The sequence below is a fragment of the Ascaphus truei genome, chromosome 10 (assembly GCF_040206685.1).
Source record: "Ascaphus truei isolate aAscTru1 chromosome 10, aAscTru1.hap1, whole genome shotgun sequence".
NCBI classification, from domain to species: domain Eukaryota; kingdom Metazoa; phylum Chordata; class Amphibia; order Anura; family Ascaphidae; genus Ascaphus; species Ascaphus truei.
This window is the reverse complement of record NC_134492.1, coordinates 36,144,095-36,168,784: the sequence shown is the minus strand read 5'-3', so window position 1 is coordinate 36,168,784 and position 24,690 is coordinate 36,144,095. Positions and strand designations below refer to the sequence as shown.

Here is a 24,690-nt window from a genome sequence, read left to right as displayed (position 1 = left end):
TTGTGCAGAAATGTACCACAGAATCTTCCGGCATTTAAAGGGTTATGCTGTGATATTAATAGAGCTATTAAACAGATGAGACATTCTACTTTATTGTGATTATCGCTTTTTGTGTATTTATTAAGGAATACTGCTAACACGTACAATATACGTTGTGTTTGTAGTCACACGTGCAAAGCAAATGACAAAAAATAGATTGTTAAAAAGAAGGTTACCTGCTGGTAGGCTGTAAGTCGGTGCTGGAGGGCTAGTAGGTGGGAGAGTGGGTGGTAATCTTACAACAAATGAAATAGAGTCAGCCCCATACGGACTTGTTTTTATTCCATTCTTTCTGGATTCCCCGTAACTACTCTGTCCTGGCTTCTTCTCCACTATTACTCTTCCGCCGGATTTAGTCAGCATCCCTGCATGGATTGCGGCTTGACAAATGGAAGAATCCTGAGGAAAGAGAATTAATTTTAGATAAACATCTTTGCTGTCCAAATTTTCTAAGATATATGTTTGTTTTAATATTTCTTTCTTTCTTTATAGCAAACTCAATGTAAATTCATTCATAGAAGGTTTTATTGAGGTTCCAACTTACATCTCTATAGATATCATTTCCCCAGACAGTCCAGGGTTCAGTGTGGCATCCTGCTGGACATATTACTCTATGAAACGACAAAAAAAGCAAATGTTTAAGATGCTGATACTGTAGTAACATTGCCAATTTCTAAAAACAAAATGATTCCATGGGTTTTCCTAACCACAAGGACTCATACTTACTCTGTAACGACTTGAGTTAACTGTTTTGCAGCTGAGGAACACTGACTTGTTACTGTGAGAGGAAAATGTACAATTAATTCTTAAGATCTACCAGCACAGTGTGGTATATCAATTTAGATGATAAATGGAATAACACAGAGACACCTTTCTTTTACATGGCTATAAAACTATTGAGAAGCTATGAACCTTAAGAAGAAAACTCCGGAAATTCCAAAGTCACTCCAAGCTCAGAATGTTATTATAGCTGACAAACACTGTCCCGATTGCTAGGATTTGTAATCCAGTCACTCCAAGATCTTTACTAGTGCTAAGGATTTTAATAGAGGAAAAGAGAATGATTCACGAAGAAGATTTTGTTTTCTCGAAATTACCTGCAGGTGTTTTGGGAGGTGTTTCAGGGGGTCTAGTATCAGGTGGTATAACCGATGATGAGGGGAATACAAATGACCCAGACCAGGAACCATATTTAGTTGATTTTATTCCATTCTTTGTGATTTCCTCATAGCTGTTCTGTCCCGGCTTCTTCTCCACTATCACTTTTCCTCCTTCATTGGTCAATTTTCCGGCATGGATTGCAGCTCGACAAATGGAAGAATCCTAAGTGAAGAAAATACCCGTAATGTGAAAAACAACTTTTCTATTGTATTACTCCTTCAAATACATTTGTTTTTTTTTTCTTTTATCAATAAAACGTAATAGTGAGGAAAAATACATTTAGAAGGTCTCATTGAGATTTTCTCTTACGTCTGTGTAGACATCGGATCCCCAAACATTCCCTTTCTCATTCAGGCATCCCACTGGACATATCACTCTAGAAAAAGAAAAGAAAGAATGGATTGTTTTTTCTGCTCACTGTAGTGTTGTTGAACATTTCAAATATTATTTTTGCTGTTATTTCTTAGAGTCAAGTATGTTTCCCCAAATAGCAAACTTTGACATACTACTTACTCTGTCATTTTTTCAGCTAACTGGTTTGCTGCCATGGAACATGGAGCTGGAACTGCAGTAGGAAAATAAACCATTAAATATGAATGAATTCCTAACATACAATGGGCACTGATTTATGGTGGATTCTTTAAGATGAAAAACAGCATAAGAAATACAAGTTTGTTCACATTTGATCTTGCGGCGTGGCATTTATTAGAAAACTTTAGTGGTTAGCTTTTATTTGTACCTATAACTTCTCAAGACATCTAGACATATTTTAATTTCCTATATAATATAATTCCATATTCCTTCTTTCACTTTAGAATCAACCTTCAAATCCTTAATTGGTAGTGGGGGTCCTGCTAAGTATTGTGCAGAAATGTACCACAGAATCTTCTGGCATTTAAAGGGTTATGCTGTGATATTAATGGAGCTATTAAACTGATGAGACATTCTACTTTATTGTGATTATCGCTTTTTGTGTATTTATTAAGGAATACTGCTAACACGTACAATATACGTTGTGTTTGTAGTCACACGTGCAAAGCAAATGACAAAAAATAGATTGTTAAAAAGAAGGTTACCTGCTGGTAGGCTGTAAGTCGGTGCTGGAGGGCTAGTAGGTGGGAGAGGGGGTGGTAATCTTACAACAAATGAAATAGAGTCAGCCCCATACGGACTTGTTTTTATTCCATTCTTTCTGGATTCTCCGTAACTACTCTGTCCTGGCTTCTTCTCCACTATTACTCTTCCGCCGGATTTAGTCAGCATCCCTGCATGGATTGCGGCTTGACAAATGGAAGAATCCTGAGGAAAGAGAATTAATTTTAGATAAACATCTTTGCTGTCCAAATTTTCTAAGAAATATGTTTGTTTTAATATTTTTTTCTTTGTAGCAAACTCAATGTAAATTCATTCATAGAAGGTTTTATTGAGGTTCCAACTTACATCTCTATAGATATCATTTCCCCAGACAGTCCATGGTTCAGTGTGGCATCCTGCTGGACATATTACTCTATGAAATGACAAAAAAAGCAAATGTTTAATATGCTGATACTGTAGTAACATTGCCAATTTCTAAAAACAAAATGATTCCATGGGTTTTCCTAACCACAAGGACTCATACTTACTCTGTAACGACTTGAGTTAACTGTTTTGCCGCTGAGGAACACTGACTTGTTACTGTGAGAGAAAAATGTACAATTAATTCTTAAGATCTACCAGCACAGTGTGGTATATCAATTTAGATGATAAATGGAATAACACAGAGGTACCTTTCTTTTACATGGCTTTAAAACTATTGAGAAGCTTGGAACCTTAAGAAGAAAACTCTGGAAATTCCAAAGTCACTCCAAGCTCAGAATGTTATTATAGCTGACAAACACTGTCCAGATTGCTAGGATTTGTAATCCAGTCACTCCAAGATCTTTACTAGTGCTAAGGATTTTAATAGAGGAAAATAGAATGATTCATGAAGAAGATTTGGTTTTCTCGAAATTACCTGCAGGTGTTTTGGGAGGTGTTTCTGGGGGTCTCGTATCAGGTAGTATAACCGATGATGAGGGGAATACAAATGACCCAGACCAGGAACCATATTTAGTTGATTTTATTCCATTCTTTGTGATTTCCTCATAGCTGTTCTGTCCCGGCTTCTTCTCCACTAACACTTTTCCTCCTTCATTGGTCAATTTTCCGGCATGGATTGCAGCTCGACAAATGGAAGAATCCTAAGTGAAGAAAATACCCGTAATATGAGAAACAACTTTTCTATTGTATTACTCCTTCAAATACGTTTGGTTTCTTTTTTCTTTTATCAATAAAACGTAATAGTGAGGAAAAATCCATTTAGAAGGTCTCATCGAGATTTTCTCTTACGTCTGTGTAGATATCGGATCCCCAAACATTCCCTTTCTCATTCAGGCATCCCACTGGACATATCACTCTAGAAAAAGAAAAGAAAGAATGGATTGTTTTTTCTGCTCACTGTAGTATTGTTGAACATTTAAAATATTATTTTTACTGTTATTTCTTAGAGTCAAGTACGTTTCCCCAAATAGCAAATTTTGACATAATACTTACTCTGTCATTTTTTCAGCTAACTGGTTTGCTGCCATGGAACATGGAGCTGGAACTGCAGTAGGAAAATAAACCATTAAATATGAATGAATTCCTAACATACAATGGGCACTGATTTATGGTGGATTCTTTAAGATGAAAAACAGCATAAGAAATACAAGTTGAGTTCACATTTGATCTTGCGGCGTGGCATTTATTAGAAAACTTTAGTGGTTAGCTTTTATTTGGTACCTATAACTTCTCAAGACATCTAGACGTATTTTTAATTTCCTATATAAAATAATTCCATATGCCTTCTTTCACTTTAGAATTAACCTTCAAATCCTTAATTGGTAGTGGGGGTCCTGCTAAGTATTGTGCAGAAATGTACCACAGAATCTTCCGGCATTTAAAGGGTTATGCTATGATATTAATGGAGCTATTAAACTGATGAGACATTCTACTTTATTGTGATTATCGCTTTTTGTGTATTTATTAAGGAATACTGCTAACACGTACTGTACAATATACGTTGTTTTTGTAGTCACAAGTGCAAAGCAAATGACAAAAAATAGATTGTTAAAAAGAAGGTTACCTGCTGGTAGGCTATAAGTCGGTGCTGGAGGGCTAGTAGGTGGGAGAGTGGGTGGTAATCTTACAACAAATGAAATAGAGTCAGCCCCATACGGACTTGTTTTTATTCCATTCTTTCTGGATTCCCCGTAACTACTCTGTCCTGGCTTCTTCTCCACTATTACTCTTCCGCCGGATTTAGTCAGCATCCCTGCATGGATTGCGGCTTGACAAATGGAAGAATCCTGAGGAAAGAGAATTAATTTTAGATAAACATCTTTGCTGTCCAAATTTTCTAAGAAATATGTTTTGTTTTAATATTTCTTTCTTTATAGCAAACTCAATGTAAATTCATTCAACTTACATCTCTATAGATATCATTTCCCCAGACAGTCCATGGTTCAGCGTGGCATCCTGCTGGACATATTACTCTATGAAATGACAAAAAAAGCAAATGTTTAAGATGCTGATACTGTAGTAACATTGCCACTTTCTAAACACAAAATGATTCCATGGGTTTTCCTAACCACAAGGACTCATACTTACTCTGTAACGACTTGAGTTAACTGTTTTGCAGCTGAGGAACACTGACTTGTTACTGTGAGAGGAAAATGTACAATTCATTATTAAAATCTTCCAGCACAGTGTTGTTTTTTTAATATATATGCTAAATTGAATAATACAGTGTTACCTGTATTTTTTTTACGTGACTATAAAACTATTGAGAAGCTTGGAATGTTTAGGAGAAAACTCAGGAAATTCAAAAGTCACTGCAAGCTCAGAATGTTATTATAGCTGAGAAACACTGTCCCGATTTGGTAGGATTTTTAAAATGGCTTCTCCAGCCAATCTGTTTTTAATATTTTAAAAAGTAAATCTGAAATATTTTTTTCATTTACCAAAAATGTACTATTAATGTTTGATTGACTGAAAACATGATAAAAATATAATTACATTGATATAAAATTACCTATTGGTAGATTGGAGGTAAGAGGTGGACTTGTAGCATATGGGAGAGCTGATGATGAGGTGAATACAAATGATCCAGTCCATGTGCCATATTTACTAGTTTTTATTCCATTCCTTGTGGATTCCTCATAGCTGCTCTGTCCTGGATTCTTCTCCACTATCACTTTTCCTCCTTCATTGGTCAATCTTCCGGCATGGATTGCAGCTCGACAAATGGAAGAATCCTGAGAAAGGAACATTCGTAAAACTGGAGAAGCAGCGTTTCTATTATTTTTTTTTACATTTTACAATACATTGAAATATATTTTGTTTATATTAAGGTCAACAAGAAAATCAAATATCCTGACCGACTTAATTGAGGTTTTCTCTTACATCTGTATATATATCTGATCCCCAAACGTTCTCTGATGCAGTCAGACATCCTGATGGACATATAACTCTATAAAATAAGATAGAAGAGACAATTTGAGTGCGCACATCAACATCATCATACACCTAATGTTTGGTGATTCTGCTACAATTTCTGAAATATAAGTCCATTTTTTAAATAACTGAGTGCGATGATATACTTACTCTGTTATTGCTGTGGGTAACTGTTTTGCAGCCATGGCACAGAGGGCTGAAACTGAAAATAAACCAGCTATTACATTCCCCATAGATTAGGGGTGGCCAACCCTAGTCCTCAAGGGCCACCAATAAGTCAGGTTTTTTTCGGGATATCCCTGCTTCCGCACAGGTGGCTCAATCAGTGGCTCAGTTGAGCTCAGTTCACCTGGGCTGAAGTAGGGATATCTTTAAAACCTGACCTGTTTGTGGCCTTTGAGGACTTCAGCTGGTCACCCCTGAAGTAGCTGTTCATGCAATTGAGATACAGTACAGATGTCATTGCACTCGCTGGCGCTAATTCAGGCACAGAGGTGCGTGCTCCCGCTGGTGCGCTGTGCCCCCCGCTTCAACACGCAAGCGGGAGCATTAACATCTGCTACATCTGCACATTATGAGCTCTGAGCTCTAACCCATCTTAATAACTATCAATTGTAGAAATTAAAGGTAACTAAGTATTATATATTATAGTTAAGGAAGTGGAATATTTCAAATGCCATCAACGTTTTATACTGTTTACATTATGGGAATCATTTACCTTTTAGAAACGGTTGATTACAGTATGTGAATATCTCAATAAATACAGAATTTGATGCAACATTAATTAATATCTTAAAATGTTTATAATGGTACATTAATATCACTATGTCAACATCTACAGCAATTGATGATTCTTGCAATTACTGGTATTATTGCAGAAGGAATAGTGGGGTTATTTGCTGCATGCTTTAACACTTCAGTGAAGGAGAAACATAGGGGGAAGAGAAGGGGGGCAAGAGAGGAGAGCAGGGGAGGAGTTGTTCGATTTAGTAGTGCCTCCAGTGCTACATATATATATAAATACTGTATCTATATATATATATTTATATATATATAGATATATACTGTATATATCAAATAAAAAGATCACTTTTGAGCACATTCACATGTCTTTGACAGGTCTGCAACCCTGCCTTTCACCATTATCACCTAGCATACAGTGCTTCCACTGCAGCAAGGGATTCTGAGAAATGACATGGAAATTACATGCAATTGAGCACACAATGTGTCCCCTTTTGCCTGAGATCCATTTTACATGGAACCTTTATAAGCAAATGCTCTGCTGTTCACACAGCTTTTAAGCACAGCATGGGATTAAATGCAAAGCCAGTCAAACCATATATATATCTCCTCAAACATCGACTCTAAATAACATAGGGAGATACCTCTGTGTTCAAAAAGGAGCACACCTGAGGTACCCCGTACATATGCTAATGAGACATGCAAAGTATATTTAAATAAGTCACCCTCACACCTCCTACAGCTCACACCTGTAGCCACTGATTAATCCACCTGTGCTGAAGCAGGGATATCCTGAAAAGCTGACAAGTTGGTGGCCCTTGAGGGCTGGAGTTTGCCACCCCTATACTAGAATATACCCCTGCTTTGTAGACTGGTTAAAGTTAAAAAAAAATATTTATTTAAATAAATGCTACCTGTTGGAGGTTTGAAGGTCAGTGGGTCATTTGCTGCAGGCTCAAAATCAGAAGCCGAGCTGAAGATGAATGACACAAACCAGGGACCATATCTTCTAGTAGATATTTGATTCCTTGTGGATTCCTGGTAGCCGCCTTTCCCCAGTTTCTTTTCCATCGTTACTCTGCCACCTGCATCGGTCAGTCTTCCTGCATGGATGGCAGCTCGGCAAATTGAAGAATCCTAATGGCACAACATTCTTTGTTCAAGGTTTAGGTACATACTTGATATTTTCTGAATTTTGCTTTTACACCAAAACTGAGTAAAATACAGGCAAAATAAGTTCTGTGCAGATTTAATATACTATCTTACATCTGTATAGATATCGGTTCCCCACACAGGCCCTTCGGCATCCAGACATCCTGCTGGACACACAACTCTGCAAGAACAAGAAAAAAAAACATGACTTTTCGGTGTAGGCTATTTCATCGGTTCAGTATTGTACTTTACTTTCACAAATATACAAAAAAGTGGCCATCCAAATAATTGATTTCCTATACTCACTCTGTGATAGATGAAATCAACTGTCTTGCTGATGTGGAACATAAGGCAAAAACTGCGAGGGGAAAAAACAAAGAGTTGTGCGTTATTTAATCGCGAAGAACAATAAGGTTTCCATATGTTGTGAATAATTTAAAGCATCTTTTAGGTAAAGTGCTTTGTACATACAGCCCCGCGGTTTGATCTTTTTATTTAGCTCTGCGAAACATTAACAAATCTCATTAAACACCCTTTTATACATTTTTATGAATATCTTTCATTCTTGCCTCGTGAAAAGGAGGCAAAAAACATGTAAATTGATTAAAAGAAAAAAAGCCAATGGGGAATAACTTTGGTTACATATTTCGAGAACATTTTGGCAGTTTTGTGTATGAAAGTTAGTGAAAATTGGAGATTTGCAACAATAGTTGCATAACAAATTAGGAAATGTAAGCTTAGCCCTTTTGAGATCCAAGGAGGGACAGAAGAAGTGGAACTTTATCCCATACAATATGACCAGTGGTTGCTCCTTAAAATGAAACCCAAAGCCCCCGGTAATAATTAGGTAAAACTTCTCATGTGTTGTAAAAGGTTTTAATTCTGCCTTTGCTGTTGTCATGACACAAATAATTCTAGAACAGCCTCTTTCTGAGAAAGTAAAATGCTCGACACAGGGTTATCAGCTGTGGTCAAAGACCAAGTAATTAAGCCATTTTTTCATTTTCAAATGTTCTATGCTCACCAGTGTTCCAAGTACTAAACATTAAGGTACTGAACATTAAGTACTATACATGAATTCAGCGGAGCTCAATGTGTTTTTAATAAGACAGCAAACCTTTCAAGACACTTTTATAAGCTTCATGGTATATATTTGTTATTTGAACAGCAAGGGGTGGTTATTTTTTAAATGTATACCTTCTTCGATAAACCTTTGACTATCCTGTGACATTAGGGCAATATCATAGTACAGTATGTGGTACTGTGGGGACCTTATGACATTGCCCCAAGGTCAATGTCGTATGGTTCGTTTCTAGCAGAGATCATAACCTCAGATATCAGTGTGTGTTGTGCTCATGATCAGAGGAGTGATCACATGACCAGGAAGCAGGAAAGTCCACAGCACAAGGTGCTGTAAAAAGGGTTAAAACAAATAGGTAGACTTTTGGGCTTCTCAATAAAAAAGTGGTGACATTTAAATAAACTAAGCTGGCATTTTGCAAAAGACTAATTTTCCAAATGTTTTGAAAATGCTTTTCTCACGTTCGTTTCAATGTAGAAAGATTGGGAAGAGCTACATATTATTATAATGACGAGTAATGATTCTTTCTGTATAGAGCTAACTCCATATGCATTGCTTTACAGCGGGGACATATCACAATTTAAAAGCTATGGCGTTACATCTATGACTACAGTGGTATAAATAATAAACAGGAGCCTTAATTAACACAAAGAGCTTGCAATCTAATGTCTAATTAGAGAATCGGGGAAGTAGCAATAAGATTCTCTTTTAGATCAGTCAAGAAAGGCAGGAGGGGAAAGGAAATGCTAAGATGTAATTGTCTTCTCCTTCCCCCTTACGGCTAGGAATATACATGATCTGACCAAAACCCTAAGTTGAGTTTTGCTTTGGACTCAAAGGCTCTTATTCAATAAACTGCGATAGCGCCGACTATAAATGCAATTGACCCAATGGGACTCTACATACGGATTGGCCCTTTCACAGTTTATAGAGTAAGGGCCATAGTTCAGGGGTCATCAAACTCTTAGTCCAAAAGAGCCAAATATGAGTAGCACGGCGATTTAGAATTTTTCAAAGAGCCATAAATATATTTTTACAAATACGGTTGATTAACCGTCATCACATCAGGCTGTCCCCCCATCATTATTCCCCCCCATCACATCAGGCTGTCCCCCACATCATTATTCCCCCCCATCACATCAGGCTGTCCCCCCCATCATTATTCCCCCCATCACATCAGGCTGTCCCCCCCATCATTATTCCCCCCATCACATCAGGCTGTCCCCCTATCATTATTCCCCCCCATCAAATCAGGTGCCCCCCCATCATTATTCCCCCTCATCACATCAGGCTGTCCCCCCATCATTATTCCCCCTCATCACATCAGGCTGTCCCCCCATCATTATTCCCCCTCATCACATCAGGCTGCCCCCCCCCCCCCAGGGCCGCCAACAGAAACTATGGGGCTCGGGACAAATGAAAGGAGCAGGCCCCCCCCCGAACCCATAGCGTACCCCCCTCGAACCCATAGCGCACCTACCACGAAAAAATATCTTTTAGCGCACAACCTTTACTTAACTGTTTTCTTATTGTGATACAGAAAAAAACATTACAATGCAACCTGTTTATTTTTATATTTTCAACAAAAGACATGTGACTGCCTGCCTGGGTGGCTGAGTGGGTGGGTGGGTGAGTGGGTGGGTGAATGACAGTAGAATTACAGTTGGGTGAATGACTTGAATGACGGTGGGTGGGTGAATGACGGTGGGTGGGTGAATGACGGTGGGTGGTGAATGACGGTGGGTATGAATGACAGTGGGTGAATGACAGTTGGGTGAATGACAGTTGAATGACAGTGGGTGGGTGGGTGAATGACAGTGGGTGGGTGGGTGGGTGAATGACAGTTGAATGACAGTGGGTGGGTGGGTGGGTCAATGACAGTTGAATGACACTGGGTGGGTGGGAGACAGTGACTTGACAGTGACTTGACAGTGACTGGGTGGGTGGGAGGGAGACAGTGACTGGGTGGGTGGGTGGGAGGGAGACAGTGACTGGGTGAGTGGGTGGGAGACAGGGACTGGGTGGGTGGGAGACAGTGACTGGGTGGGAGACAGTGACCTTGGGTGGGAGACAGTGACCTTAGACAGTGACTGGGTGGGTGGGAGACAGTGACTGGGTGGGAGACAGTGACTGGGTGGGAGGGTGACAGTGACTGGGTGGGTGACAGTGACTGGGTGGGAGGGTGACAGTGACTGGGTGGGTGGGAGACAGTGACACTTGACAGTGACTTGTTGGGAGACAGTGACTGGGTGTGAGACAATGACTGGGTGTGAGACAGTGACTGGGTGGGAGACAGTGACTGGGTGGGAGGGTGACAGTGATTGGATGGGTGGGTGACAGTGACTGTGTGGGAGGGTGACAGTGACTGGGAGGGAGGGTGACAGTGACTGGGTGGGAGGGTGACAGTGACTGGGTGGGAGGGTGACAGTGACTGACAGTGACTGACAGTGACTGGGTGGGAGACAGTGACTGGGTGGGTGACAGTGACTGGGTGGGAGGCTGACAGTGACTGGGTAGGTGACAGTGACTGGGTGGGAGGCTGACAGTGACTGACAGTGATTGGGTGGGAGGCTGACAGTGACTGACAGTGACTGACAGTGACTGACAGTGACTGGGTGGGAGGCTGACAGTGACTGACAGTGACTGACAGTGACTGGGTGGGAGGCTGACAGTGACAGACAGTGACTGGGTGGGAGGCTGACAGTGACTGACAGTGACTGACAGTGACTGGGTGGGTGACAGTGACTGGGTGGGTGACAGTGACTTGGTGGGTGACAGTGAGTGACAGTGACTGGGTGGGTGGGTGACAGTGAGTGACAGTGACTGGGTGGGTGGGTGACAGTGAGTGACAGTGACTGGGTGGGTGGGTGACAGTGAGTGACAGTGAGTGACTGTGACTGGGTGGGTGGGTGTCACACTTGCCTCTGATCCGCGCGGAGACCGACTCAGGGAAGCACCACGGGGCAGAGTCATGCGCCCACGCACTGCCAGGGCAGTGCAGGCGCAGCAGCGTGATGGCGGAGCTCCGCGAGACGCATCGCGCACGCGCACGGGTTGCTCGGCAACCAGGAAGCAGGAGAACGTGAGGGAGCTGCTGGAACCTCCCACAGGCGGAGACTTGCTGAGTAAACCACATGACGTCATCACGTCGCGACGCGCATCGCGCACGCGCGCGGGTTGCCCGGCAACCAGACCTAGCATCAGGAGAGCCTAATTGCAAGCTGTTTTTGATCAGTGTCTCTCTGACACCATTGGTGGACCAGAACACACCCCTGCAAGGTAATTGGACCCTTCCCACATATATACCTGCTTCTGCCTGTCCTTCATTGCTGAGCATAAACTCCTGTTTATGCATTGTGCTCACCGCTGCTGTCTAGTTTTGTCTTGAACTTTGTCTGTCCTGTTTGACCCTGCCTGTTACTTGGATTTCTACACTCTCCAGCACTTTGACCCCGGCTTCGTTACTCGACTACTCTACCTTCTATTACCCAGGACCTTGGCTACGAAACTCTACCTACCCGGACTCCCCAACCCTGGAACACGGCAAGTACCCTGACTACCCTGACCTCTCCAACCCTACGACGCGGTACGACTAGGACTCGCATTCCGGACAGGACTGCGTGGTTGTGGGTCGGTGCCTATACATCCCCACCTCAGCCCCGCGGTCTTCCGTCCTGTTTGTGGTGAGCGCAGCGTGACAATATGCTCAGCCCAACAAACATGGACGCCGCTGAGGTGGCCCGATGCTTAGACACCCATGAGGAATGCTTCCGGCAACTTACCGGCTCATTTACACACAAAGAACAACTAGTTTCCCAACTTAAACAAGACATGGATACCCTGACTGAACAAGTTAGACGTTTAACTGTATCTACCACCAACCCCGTTCCACTCGCAGCCACTCCTGCACTTATCACACCTACCTCCGAACCACGACTACCTGCGCCCAACCGGTATGCAGGGGATCCCAGCGGTTGTCGGGGGTTTCTGAACCAGTGCTTCATACAGTTTGAGCTGATGCCCTCTCACTTTCCTTCTTCACGAATAAAGGTCGCATACATAATCTCCTTGCTGACTGACGCCGCTCTGGCATGGGCATCCCCTATCTGGGAGCAACGCCCAGATTTGATCTCTGACCTCACTCTCTTCATCTCCGAATTCAGAAGGGTGTTTGACACCCCAGGACGGAAGGTTACGGCTGCATCTTCTCTGCTTAATATTTCTCAGGGAGACCGTACTGTGGCTCGTTATGCTCTGGACTTCCGGACGGTGGCAGCCGAGACCGGCTGGAACGATGTGGCTCTATCTGCAGTCTTCTGGCAGGGTCTGTCCGAACGGTTGAAGGATGAATTAGCAGCTCTGGATCGTCCCGCTGGACTGGAGGACCTGATAGACCTGTGCATCCGGATGGATCAGCGCCTCCAAGAGAGAAGGATGGAGAGAAACAAACACCCCCGAGGTATACAATCATCTTCCTTTTCACCATAGGTTCTCTACTCTCCACAACTCCCGTCCTAGATGAACCCATGCAGCTGGGAGGAACTAGCCTTTCGCCTATCGAGAAGCAACGGAGAAAACGAGCGGGACTATGCCTCTACTGTGGCAATAACGGCCACCTGGTATTCAACTGTCCGCTGAAGCCGGGAAACGCCAAAGCCCAGTGAGTATAAGGAGGATCACGCTGGGTACTGCAACTTTTCTCCCTCCTCAACCCTCTACGAGGTTTTATCTACCTATCTCCATATCCGGTGAGACCTTCACAGTACAGACACGGGCCTTCCTGGATTCGGGGTCAGGAGGAAACTTCGTGGACCAAAAGTTCGCCTTCAAGAATAAAATACCGTTGGTACCCAAAGATCGACCGGTAGGTCTTGAAGCCATTGATGGACGACCATTGCAGCCCGCGATCATTTCCTTACAAACCATACCCCTTAACATCATGACTAGCGACTTTCACTCCGAGACTATAACCTTTGATGTCATTCACACCCCCTTCTCGAACATCATTCTGGGACTTCCGTGGCTCCGGATCCACAATCCTGTCATTGACTGGACAGAGGCCACGCCACTTCGTTGGAGTTCTTTTTGCTTGGAACATTGCATGTCTGCTCCAAAGCCAGTGGCAGGAATGGAGGTCACGGATCCTGACAGGGTACAGCTGCCGGGGATATACGAAGATTTCCGCGATGTCTTTGACAAACGTCAAGCAGAGGTACTTCCGCCACATCGGACGTACGACTGTCCTATCGATCTTCTACCCGGGGCCATACCTCCCAGAGGAGGGTCATACCCACTATCGATTCCTGAGACCCAGGCCATGAGAACATATATTCAGGAGAATCTCCAGAGGGGGTTCATTAAAAAATCTTCATCACCTGCGGGGGCAGGATTTTTTTTCGTCAAAAAAAAGGACGGAACCCTCAGACCCTGCATTGATTACCGGGGCCTCAACAAACTCACCATAAAAAAACGCTACCCCCTTCCGTTGATAGCCGAATTGTTTGACAAACTTCAGGGAGCCAGGATCTTCACCAAACTGGACCTCAGAGGAGCCTATAATCTGGTTAGAATCAGAGAAGAAGATGAATGGAAGACAGCATTCAATACTCGCGACGGGCATTACGAGTACCTGGTCATGCCATTTGGATTGTGTAATGCTCCTGCGGTCTTCCAAGACTTTGTCAACGACATTTTCAGAGACCTTCTGGACCACCATGTTATAGTATACCTGGACGATATATTAATTTTTTCCAGATCCATACCAGAACATATAATGCATGTCAAACAAGTCCTGCAGCGTTTAAGAGAGAACCATTTGTATGCCAAGCTCGAGAAATGCCATTTCCATCAAACATCCACCTCTTTTCTCGGCTACATCATATCGGATACCGGCCTTGCTATGGATCCTACCAAGGTCAAGGCGGTACTCGAATGGCCCTGTCCCCTCTCCCTCAAGGCCATCCAAAGGTTCCTCGGTTTCGCTAACTACTACCGGAGGTTCATTCAGGGATTCTCATCGGTAGTAGCACCCATCACGGCACTCACACAGAAGGGAGCTGATCCTACAAGGTGGACTGAGAAGGCTCTCCAGGCTTTCGAGAGAATAAAGACGGCATTCGCCTCAGCACCCATCTTAACCCATCCAGATCCTTCGTTACCTTTTTTTTTGGAGGTCGACGCCTCCGATGTAGGAGCAGGTGCTATACTTTCACAGAGAAAGAATCCTCAAGCTCCACTTCATCCTTGTGCATATTTTTCAAAGAAATTTTCCTCCGCCCAAAGGAATTACGATGTAGGTAACCGGGAGCTCCTCGCTATCAAGCTGGCCTTGGAAGAGTGGAGGCACTTACTGGAAGGCACAGAGTCGCCAGTCACGATACTTACGGACCATAAGAATCTTCTGTACATTGAGGGAGCACGGCGACTAGGATCTCGCCAGGCAAGATGGTCCTTATTCTTTACTCGCTTTAACTTCCTCATTTCCTACATCCCTGGTTCAAAAAACATTAAAGCCGACGCCTTGTCACGACAGTTCCTGGTAGAGGATAACAAGGGGGATCAACAGGAGACCATTCTCCCTTCCACTTGTATTTTGGCTGCAAATACTTTTAGTGCCTTAACGGACATTACTAAGGCTCAGAACAACATCCCGGCAGGACTCAACGTTCCGGAGGACCGGTTGTTCACTCCCCGTAAATTCCAGAGGAGAGTCATGGAGTGGGGACATTCATCCAAGACTGCAGGCCATCCTGGCACCAAAAGAACTACTGAGTTCATCGAACGCACATTCTGGTGGCCCTACATGCGGAGAGACATACAAGCCTTCGTAGCTACGTGCGCTACTTGTGCTCGAAGCAAGACGCCACACAACAGACCAGCAGGTCTCCTTCAACCACTACCCATCCCAGTACGTCCTTGGACACATATATCGATGGACTTCATCGTTTAGTTGCCCAAATCTAGAGGCATGGACACTATACTTGTGGTGGTGGACAGATTTTCCAAACAGGCACACTTCATCCCTATGAAGGGGTTACCCACTGCACCAAGGTTATCCGAAGTTTTCATCAGGGAGATCTTCAGGTTACATGGGTCCCCTCAGGTCATAGTGTCCGATAGAGGATCCCAGTTCATCTCCCGGTTCTGGAGGGCGTTTTGTAAAAATCTGGACGTTACCCTACACTTTTCATCGGGATATCACCCCCAGACCAATGGACAGACGGAACGCACCAATCAGTCTCTGGAACAGTTTTTGAGGTGCTTTATCGCTGACACTCAGGACGACTGGGCGGAACTTCTCCCATGGGCAGAATTCTCCCACAATAATCTACAGAACGAATCATCCCAACAGTCACCATTTATGGTCAACTATGGCTTCCATCCGTCGGCACTTCCTTTCCTCATCTCCAAGTCTGGAGTCCCGGCCGCAGAGGACAAGATTCGCCACTTACAAGACCTATGGCAGAAGATCCATCGGAATCTACAGCACGCTGGTATATTACACAAGAGACAAGCGGATCGTCACCGAAGAGAGGTCCCAGGGTACTCTGTAGGACAAAGGGTTTGGTTGTCTACCAAAAACATTCGGCTAAAGGTAGCTTCACCCAAACTGGCACCACGTTTTATCGGCCCTTTCCGCATCACCAAAAGGATCAACCCAGTAGCCTATCGGCTTGAACTGCCAAAAAATATGAGGATTTCTTCTGTATTTCACTCATCCCTTCTCAAACCTTATCATCAAGACTCATCCTCCAAAGGACAATCTAAACCTCCGCAAACCATACTGGTAGAGGGCCAACAAGAATACGAGGTTCAGACCATTCTCAACTCCAGAATATCCAGAGGAGGATTACAATATCTTGTACACTGGAGAGGCTATGGCCCAGAGGAGAGAGAGTGGATTCCTCATCATCAGGTACATGCCAACCGCCTCATCTCTGCCTTCCACCGTAGGCATCCTGAGAAACCATCTCTGGTTCGCCCGGAGGTCTCTCCTCAAGGGGGGGATACTGTCACACTTGCCTCTGATCCGCGCGGAGACCGACTCAGGGAAGCACCACGGGGCAGAGTCATGCGCCCACGCACTGCCAGGGCAGTGCAGGCGCAGCAGCGTGATGGCGGAGCTCCGCGAGACGCATCGCGCACGCGCACGGGTTGCTCGGCAACCAGGAAGCAGGAGAACGTGAGGGAGCTGCTGGAACCTCCCACAGGCGGAGACTTGCTGAGTAAACCACATGACGTCATCACGTCGCGACGCGCATCGCGCACGCGCGCGGGTTGCCCGGCAACCAGACCTAGCATCAGGAGAGCCTAATTGCAAGCTGTTTTTGATCAGTGTCTCTCTGACACCATTGGTGGACCAGAACACACCCCTGCAAGGTAATTGGACCCTTCCCACATATATACCTGCTTCTGCCTGTCCTTCATTGCTGAGCATAAACTCCTGTTTATGCATTGTGCTCACCGCTGCTGTCTAGTTTTGTCTTGAACTTTGTCTGTCCTGTTTGACCCTGCCTGTTACTTGGATTTCTACACTCTCCAGCACTTTGACCCCGGCTTCGTTACTCGACTACTCTACCTTCTATTACCCAGGACCTTGGCTACGAAACTCTACCTACCCGGACTCCCCAACCCTGGAACACGGCAAGTACCCTGACTACCCTGACCTCTCCAACCCTACGACGCGGTACGACTAGGACTACGCATTCCGGACAGGACTGCGTGGTTGTGGGTCGGTGCCTATACATCCCCACCTCAGCCCCGCGGTCTTCCGTCCTGTTTGTGGTGAGCGCAGCGTGACAGTGGGTGACAGTGACTGACAGTGACAGTGACAGTGACTGGGTGGGTGGGTGACAGTGAGTGACAGTGACTGGGTGGGTGGGTGACAGTGAGTGACAGTGACTGACAGTGACTGGGTGGGTGGGAGACGGTGACTGACAGTGACAGTGACAGTGACTGGGTGGGTGGGAGACAGTGACTGACAGTGACAGTGACTGGGTGGGTGGGAGACAGACTGGGTGACAGTGACTGGGTGGGTGACAGTGACTGGGTGGTGGGTGACAGTGACTGGGTGGGTGACAGTGACTGGGTGGGTGACAGTGACTTACCTTGACCGGGTGGGTGCAGGTTGCCGCCGGACTCTTTCCCCTCCTGCCCCCGATATCCCTGAGGCAGCTGCCCGGGAGGGGAGATGGGCTTGGGGACACGGGAGGTGCGCTCGGGGGGGGCACGGGAGGTGGGCACGGGAGGTGGGCACGGGAGGTGGGCTCGGGGGGCACACAGGAAGTTGGCCGCCGGGGGAAGCAGGCCGCAGGATTACCTGGTACTTCCCCCTCCGTCCCACGTTGGGAGCGGGGGGGGGGGAGGGGCCGCAGCAAAAAGAGCTGGTACTTCCCCCTCCGTCCCACGTTTGGGGACCTGCGCATGCGCGCGCCGGGACCACAGGGGAATCGCCGCCATTTTGCTCCCGCATCGCGCCTGCCCCTCAATTTCAAATACTGAGGGGAGAGCCGCACGGACTTGCCCAAAGAGCCGCAAGTGGCTCGCGAGCCGCGGTTTCACGACCCCTGCCCTAGTTGAAATAGTTGTATAAAAATGCAGCTAAAGCCTACAATCCAAGGTCCAGTTGATATCCTTAGTCTCTGACAGTGTGACACTGAAACTTTAGTTTGGTTAATGTTTTAAGTGTATTTTATTTTTAATACACAAACAATTAGGATTGGATTAACCAAAATTATGGCAAAGACCCTACTGGTCCCTCGTCCATATACAGTAGGTCACTATAATTCCATGTTCACTCCCATTCAGTTTTTTGGGTTGTGAAATCTTTAAAGAGTTCTCTTGTTAAAACGAAACCAACCAATTACCTAATGTACCACTAATTATAAATAAGTTGAAAATCTAATTGGTCCTGGAGAACTGAAATTGGACAAGCTTATGTTAAGCTATCAATCAATAAACCTTCATTAAAACAGCGTGTGATCTTTTGGTGAAACCATCTAATTTGTATTCTGTAAATCAAATTCTTAGCTGTCTGATTACATCATGTGATTCTACAGTTGTTGTTGTAGTTATGGTATTTTTTTATATTAATACACGAGACCCTAGTAGACAGATCAAGGATCATATTTACTAAGCAGGGCTTCATCATATGGCCCTTTGTCGCCATTCAAATGATTGGGCTATAAAGTATCTTCCAGCATAAAGATGTCTTATGGCATAGTACCACTTAGTAAATATGGACCCAAATGTTGCATTTCCTTTTACAGAGCAAACAGTGTGAAACACAGATTTCCAAGCCGAGAAAAAAAGTGATGTGCATAGGTAGCATAGGTATTCTTTCCAGCAGTGGAAGAATTATACATTGCTGTATAATTGCGGTGAAAAGGCACCATTATACAGTATATGGCAGAACTGCAACCATGTACCCGGACTGACATAATTGCTTTAAATTAGGTTGCATTTTGTTTACAGGTTTATACATTGCTAAAATATGGTGTTTTTTTTTTAAATCAAACAGTTTGTTTCTAAAAGTGGGGATATTTCATTTTATATGTATCTCTGTATATCTGTAACTCTTGCAATACATTTGCTAATATTGTATTAAAGATTTCATGTTAAATACTTTTCCCAAATTAAAATTAAAGGTACATATTTTTATTTCATGTACAATATGTAGAATAGCCACTTGCTCGAGCATGATAATCTTTCCGTTTGATTCTTACCTGGATCTTTATCTTTACATCCTTTTCGTTCAATTGGAGCTACAGTATAAAAAAGTGAAATACGTGCTTAGCAACTAGTAAACATCTGCTACAGTACTTCTAATGCCATCATCATCCCACAAAATCATTGCTTATGTATATCAGTGGTTTCCAAACTTTTTGGGGTGAAAGAACCCTATATTTATATTCTGAAATTCTGTGGAACCCTCTCTAACAGTTCATCCAAGATCAGATGCATGGTAAGGAACCCCAACCCTCTCTAATAGCGTGTCTGAGATAAGATGCATTGTAAGAAACCCCAACCCTCTCTAATAGCGTGCCTGAGATCAGAGGCATTATGAGGAACCCCAACCCTCTCTAACAGCACGTCTGAGATCAGATGCATTGTAAGGAACCCCAACCCTCTCTAATTGTGCGTCTGAGATCAGATGCATTCTAATGAACCCCAACCCTCTCTAGTAGCGCGTCTGAGATCAAATGCATTGTAATGAACCCCAACCTTTTCTAATAATGCTTCTGAGATCAGATGCATTGTAAAGAACCCCAACCCTCTCTAATAACGCATCTGAGATCATACTGTATGCATTGTAAATGCTTCTGTATTTGGTACAACTTTCAAATGACCTGAAAATTGCAGGGATCCCTTTAGGGATACCTGGGGAACGAAAATGGTCTTAGGAAAGTCTGTTGAAAAATACTAATGTATATTGTTGTGTTCAACTGTGCTGCTGCACTGTGCAATTGAGTAACAAACATACGGACACATAAAATCATTCAAGGGCTAGCAAGAGCTTTGGGGAACTGGAGACAGAATGGGAACACAAAAAAAGTCACGTATCAAAACAAAAAAAACTATGTTCTTTGTTTTGATACATGACTTATTTTCTGTTTTTACACGTCTATGTTTTTGCTCTCAGTTGCATCGTGCGTAATAAGTTCACTAGTCAAATTCCTGACATCTGCCACAGATCGTTAACCAGGGAGGTATATGCCATCTCAGACCTCGCAAGTGGTTTGGGGCAAATAAATGGGAAAAAAGGAAGAGGAGCAGCATAGAGAAATTATTTGGAACATCTCATTCTAGCTTGTGCATTGGGTAACTCTTCTATTTATATTCCACAGATCCCAATCTGATGCCTAAGGCGGAAAAAGGAAGCAAATATTTTCATACATTTGCACAAATAGGCACCAGGTAAAAATGTTTCCCTTTATGCCATTTTTGTTCCAAAAACATTTTCAAACGTTTCCACAAAAAGTTTGGAAGGGGCAGAGAAAATAGTTTATCTAGTTGTACTTAGAAGTACGGGCTAGAAATCCTTGCTAAAAGCTCAAAAATATACCTGATTTGCCAAAGGGCAGCAGTGCCAACAGGATTAAAAGTAGCTTCGTTCTGAAAGAGGAGAGAACAGACTATATGAAAATATAAAACGAGGAATGTAATCAATCTGCAACGTGTCAAGTTATGTGGACAGACCAGATTTGGCATTCACGGCCTCACATTTACCATTATAAAGTACTGGAAGTGCCTTCTTCACTATAGCACTAATACCCTTTATAATAAACCTATTTAGACTGTAAGGTACCTTAAAGAGAAATCCTGAATTGTAGGAAATGAAGCCATGTTGAGTGCGGAATCTGTTCAAAGTTAATGATGAAATCAGTACTCAACAGGAGAAATCAGAAGCGGGCTTGTACATGACATAACGATATGTCATCTGTGTAGTCTCACTGACTTACACTGCCTTTTATTTGCTAAAACAGGAACGGCAAATGGGAGGGATTGAGGAACAGAGCATGGGAAAAGTGCTAGGGCAATATGCCCAATAGATTAATGCATCAGCATGGATAAACTTTAACTGCAAATGCATACGCTGAAGTACATAATACTGAACTATCATCCAACTAACGCCCCCCGCGCCTCCTTTATTCAGGTAATCTCATTCATTCACACACTTTACAAGACATGTTTTTCTAACTTTGCTTTTTTGTAATCACCCTCTATAGGTGTTTTTATTCCCCAAAGGTTTGTGTAGGATCATTCTCCAAAATACAATATTTGGTCGAATCAAGTGATCTATCCTTCCAGTTCTTACGGGTAGATCCACAGTGCTCCATTAAATCTGGGCTACTTAAGTAATGTTACCTAAATACAGTAGGGTCTGGATGTTCGTAACGCCACGTTTAGCGCTGACCTAACTAGCGTAACATTAAATCCCAGTGGTCGCTAAACGATGCTCTGGGGGTATGCATTGTTAGAGGGAACACTGCTTTTGCATACCATTAGCACTAACGTCCGTTATAGGAACGCGAAGGCTCGTTACGGCTGAAAACAGCGCATAACGCAGCGTTAGTGAGCTTTGAAGATCCACGCACTTAACGATACAGATATAGCGTAATTTACTGCCTCTGTTGCCGCGGACCGACAGGCTGAAATCTGTGGCAGGCTGCGGCATCTGAAAGCAGTAAATGTAGCGGCCCAGGAGAATTAAAGCAGTGTTAATCGTCCCGGGCCAGACAGTCTGTAATAGCTGCACAAAGGAGTACCAGAGAGAAGCTGTCTCTCTCTGTGTCTCCCTGAGCAGCTCTTACAGCGGTCCAATGTTTTACTATTTGTATTTATTGCATTGAAGAGGGAGTCTCTGGAGGTGAACACCATTCGTTTCAACTCCGTGGACCCCCTGCATACAGAAAGATAGCCCTCCATGAGGGTGGGTGGGTGAATGACAGTAGGTGGGTGGGTGAATGACAATGGGTGGGTGAATGACAGTCGGTGGGTGGGTTAATGTTGAATGTGGGTGGGTGGGAGATAGTGACTGGGTGTGTGAATGACAGTGACTGGGTGTGTGAATGATAGTGATTGGATGATTGGGACAGTGACTGGGTGGGTGGGAGACAGTGACTGGATGGGAGACAGTGACTGGATGGGCGACAGTGACTGGGTGACAGTGACTGGGTGGAAGAGAGTGACTGGATGACAGTGACTGGGTGGGAGAGAGTGACTGGGTGACAGTGACTGGGTGGGAGAGAGTGACTGGGTGACAGTGACTGGGTGGGAGAGAGTGACTGGGTGACAGTGACTGGGTGGGAGAGAGTGACTGGGTGACAGTGACTGGGTGGGAGAGAGTGACTGGGTGGGAGAAAGTGACTGGGTGACAGTGACTGGGTGGGTGACAGTGACTGGGTGGGCGACAGTGACTGGGTGGGCGACAGTGACTGGGTGGGTGACAGTGACTGGGTGGGTGACAGTGACTGGGTGGGTGACAGTGACTGGGTGGGAGACAGTGACTGGATGGGCGACAGTGACTTGGTGACAGTGACTGGGTCGGAGATTGTGACTGGATGACAGTGACTGGGTGGGAGAGAGTGACTGGGTGACAGTAACTGGGTGGGAGAGAGTGACTGGATGACAGTGACTGGGTGGGAGAGATTGACTGGGTGACAGTGACTGGGTGGGAGAGAGTGATTGGATGACAGTGACTGGGTGGGAGAGAGTGACTGGGTGACAGTGACTGGGTGGGAGAGAGTGACTGGGTGACAGTGACTGGGTGGGAGAGAGTGACTGGGTGACAGTGACTGGGTGGAAGAGAGTGACTGGGTGACAGTGACTGGGTGGGATACAGTGAATGGGTGTGCGACAGTGACTGGGTGGGTGACAGTGACTGGGTGGGTGACAGTGACTGGGTGGGTGACAGTGACTGGGTGGGAGACAGTGACTGGGTGGGCGGCAGTGACTGGGTGGGCGACAGTGACTGGGTGGGAGACAGTGACTGGGTGGGCGACAGTGACTGGGTGGGCGACAGTGACTGGGTGGGCGACAGCGACTGGGTGGGCGACAGTGACTAGGTGGGCGACAGTGACTGGGTGGGTGACAGTGACTGGGTGGGTGACAGTGACTGGGTGGGTGACAGTGACAGTGGGTGACAGTGACTAGGTGGGTGACAGTGACTGGGTGGGTGACTGTCAGTGACTGGGTGGGTGACTGTCAGTGAGTGGGTGGGTGACAGTGAAAGTGGGTGACAGTGACAGTGGGTGACAGTGACTGGGTGGGGTGACTTACCTTGACCAGGTGGGTGCAGCTTGCCGTCAAACGCTTCCCCCTCCTACCCCCGATATCCCCGCGGCAGCTGCCCGGGTGTCGGGAGGGGAGCTTGCGGGAGGGAGCGTGGGAGGTGGGATCGTGGGGGGGGGGGGCATGGGAGGTGGGCTCGGGGGGGGGCATGGGAGGTGGGCTAGGGGGGCGTGCAAGAAGTGGGCTAGGGGGGCGCAAGGGAAGCTGGCCGCGGGGGGAAGCGGGCCGCAGGAGGAGCTGGTACTTCCCCCTCCGTCCCACGTTGGGAGCGGCGGGGGGAAGCGGGCAGCAGGAGGTGCTGTTACTTCCCCCTGCGTCCCACATTGGGAGCGGGCCGTAGAGGAGCTGGTGCTTCCCCCTCCTTCCCAAGTTGGGAGCGGGGGGGGGGGGAGCGGGCCGCAGAGGAGCTGGTACTTCCCCCTACGTCCCATGTTAGGAGCGGGGGGGAGGGGAGAGCGGGCCCTGCTTGCCCTGCGCATGCGCGCCGGGAACGCGGAGAATCACCGCCATTTTTTAAAACTTTTTAAAAAAAATTTTTTATTTAATTAACTGACCCATGGGGCCCGGTTCGCCAGTACCCTTTGTCCCCCCTGTTGGCGGCCCTGCATTTGAGTTCACTTTCTCGGTACTGTGTATCTTATACCTAGAAATGTGCTAAATGTTTGCATCACTTTGCAAACTTTTTCCTTGGTTTTGTGCAAAATAAATTGCTATTATTTAAGGCTTTTTCAGGTGTCAGAGAGAAGTCCTTACAAGCAAAGTACCCATTGCCTTGCAGCATGTACAGATGTAGCAGCCATTAATGCTCTCGCTGGCGCGGTGCCACAGGACACACACTGTACACACTACCATTATAATGGCATTAGCCACTTGGGAGAAAGGTGCAAAAACTGCTGCTACATCTGTCCCTCCCACAACACTCCTCTTTCCAACATGTGGAGAGATATCTGTGAAATGGCATATACTGCACCGACACACTTTATTCGAGCAAATACCCGGTATGTACCTGGCAGATACCTGGAATGCGCCGCTCCTCACCTCTGACAAGCCCCGTTGCATTTGCCTTCCCAGCCTGGGTTCATGCCTGGCTGATGGGCGGCTGATCTGTTAAATGATAATGATTAGGATTTAATAGGCTGCAATGCTTCGCGTGTCTACCAGATGGCATAAATTCATGAATTGTAATGCAGTATATATATATGTACTATGCA

The 24,690-nt window shown here is 45.1% G+C and overlaps 1 protein-coding gene across 1 annotated transcript; it reads right to left on the bottom strand.

Moving 5' to 3' along the window:
- Positions 1 to 4,862: 4,862 nt before the first annotated feature.
- On the bottom strand, positions 4,863 to 21,149 carry LOC142503821 (cysteine-rich secretory protein LCCL domain-containing 2-like). The gene is made up of 10 exons (XM_075616554.1): positions 20,994 to 21,149; positions 20,751 to 20,800; positions 19,411 to 19,449; positions 7,912 to 7,963; positions 7,720 to 7,786; positions 7,368 to 7,590; positions 5,863 to 5,914; positions 5,662 to 5,728; positions 5,291 to 5,513; positions 4,863 to 4,918 (listed from the first exon to the last, which is right to left on the bottom strand). The coding sequence occupies exons 1-10, from the start codon at positions 21,029 to 21,031 to the stop codon at positions 4,863 to 4,865; spliced, it is 867 nt and encodes a 288-aa protein (XP_075472669.1). The 5' UTR covers positions 21,032 to 21,149.
- Positions 21,150 to 24,690: the final 3,541 nt, after the last annotated feature.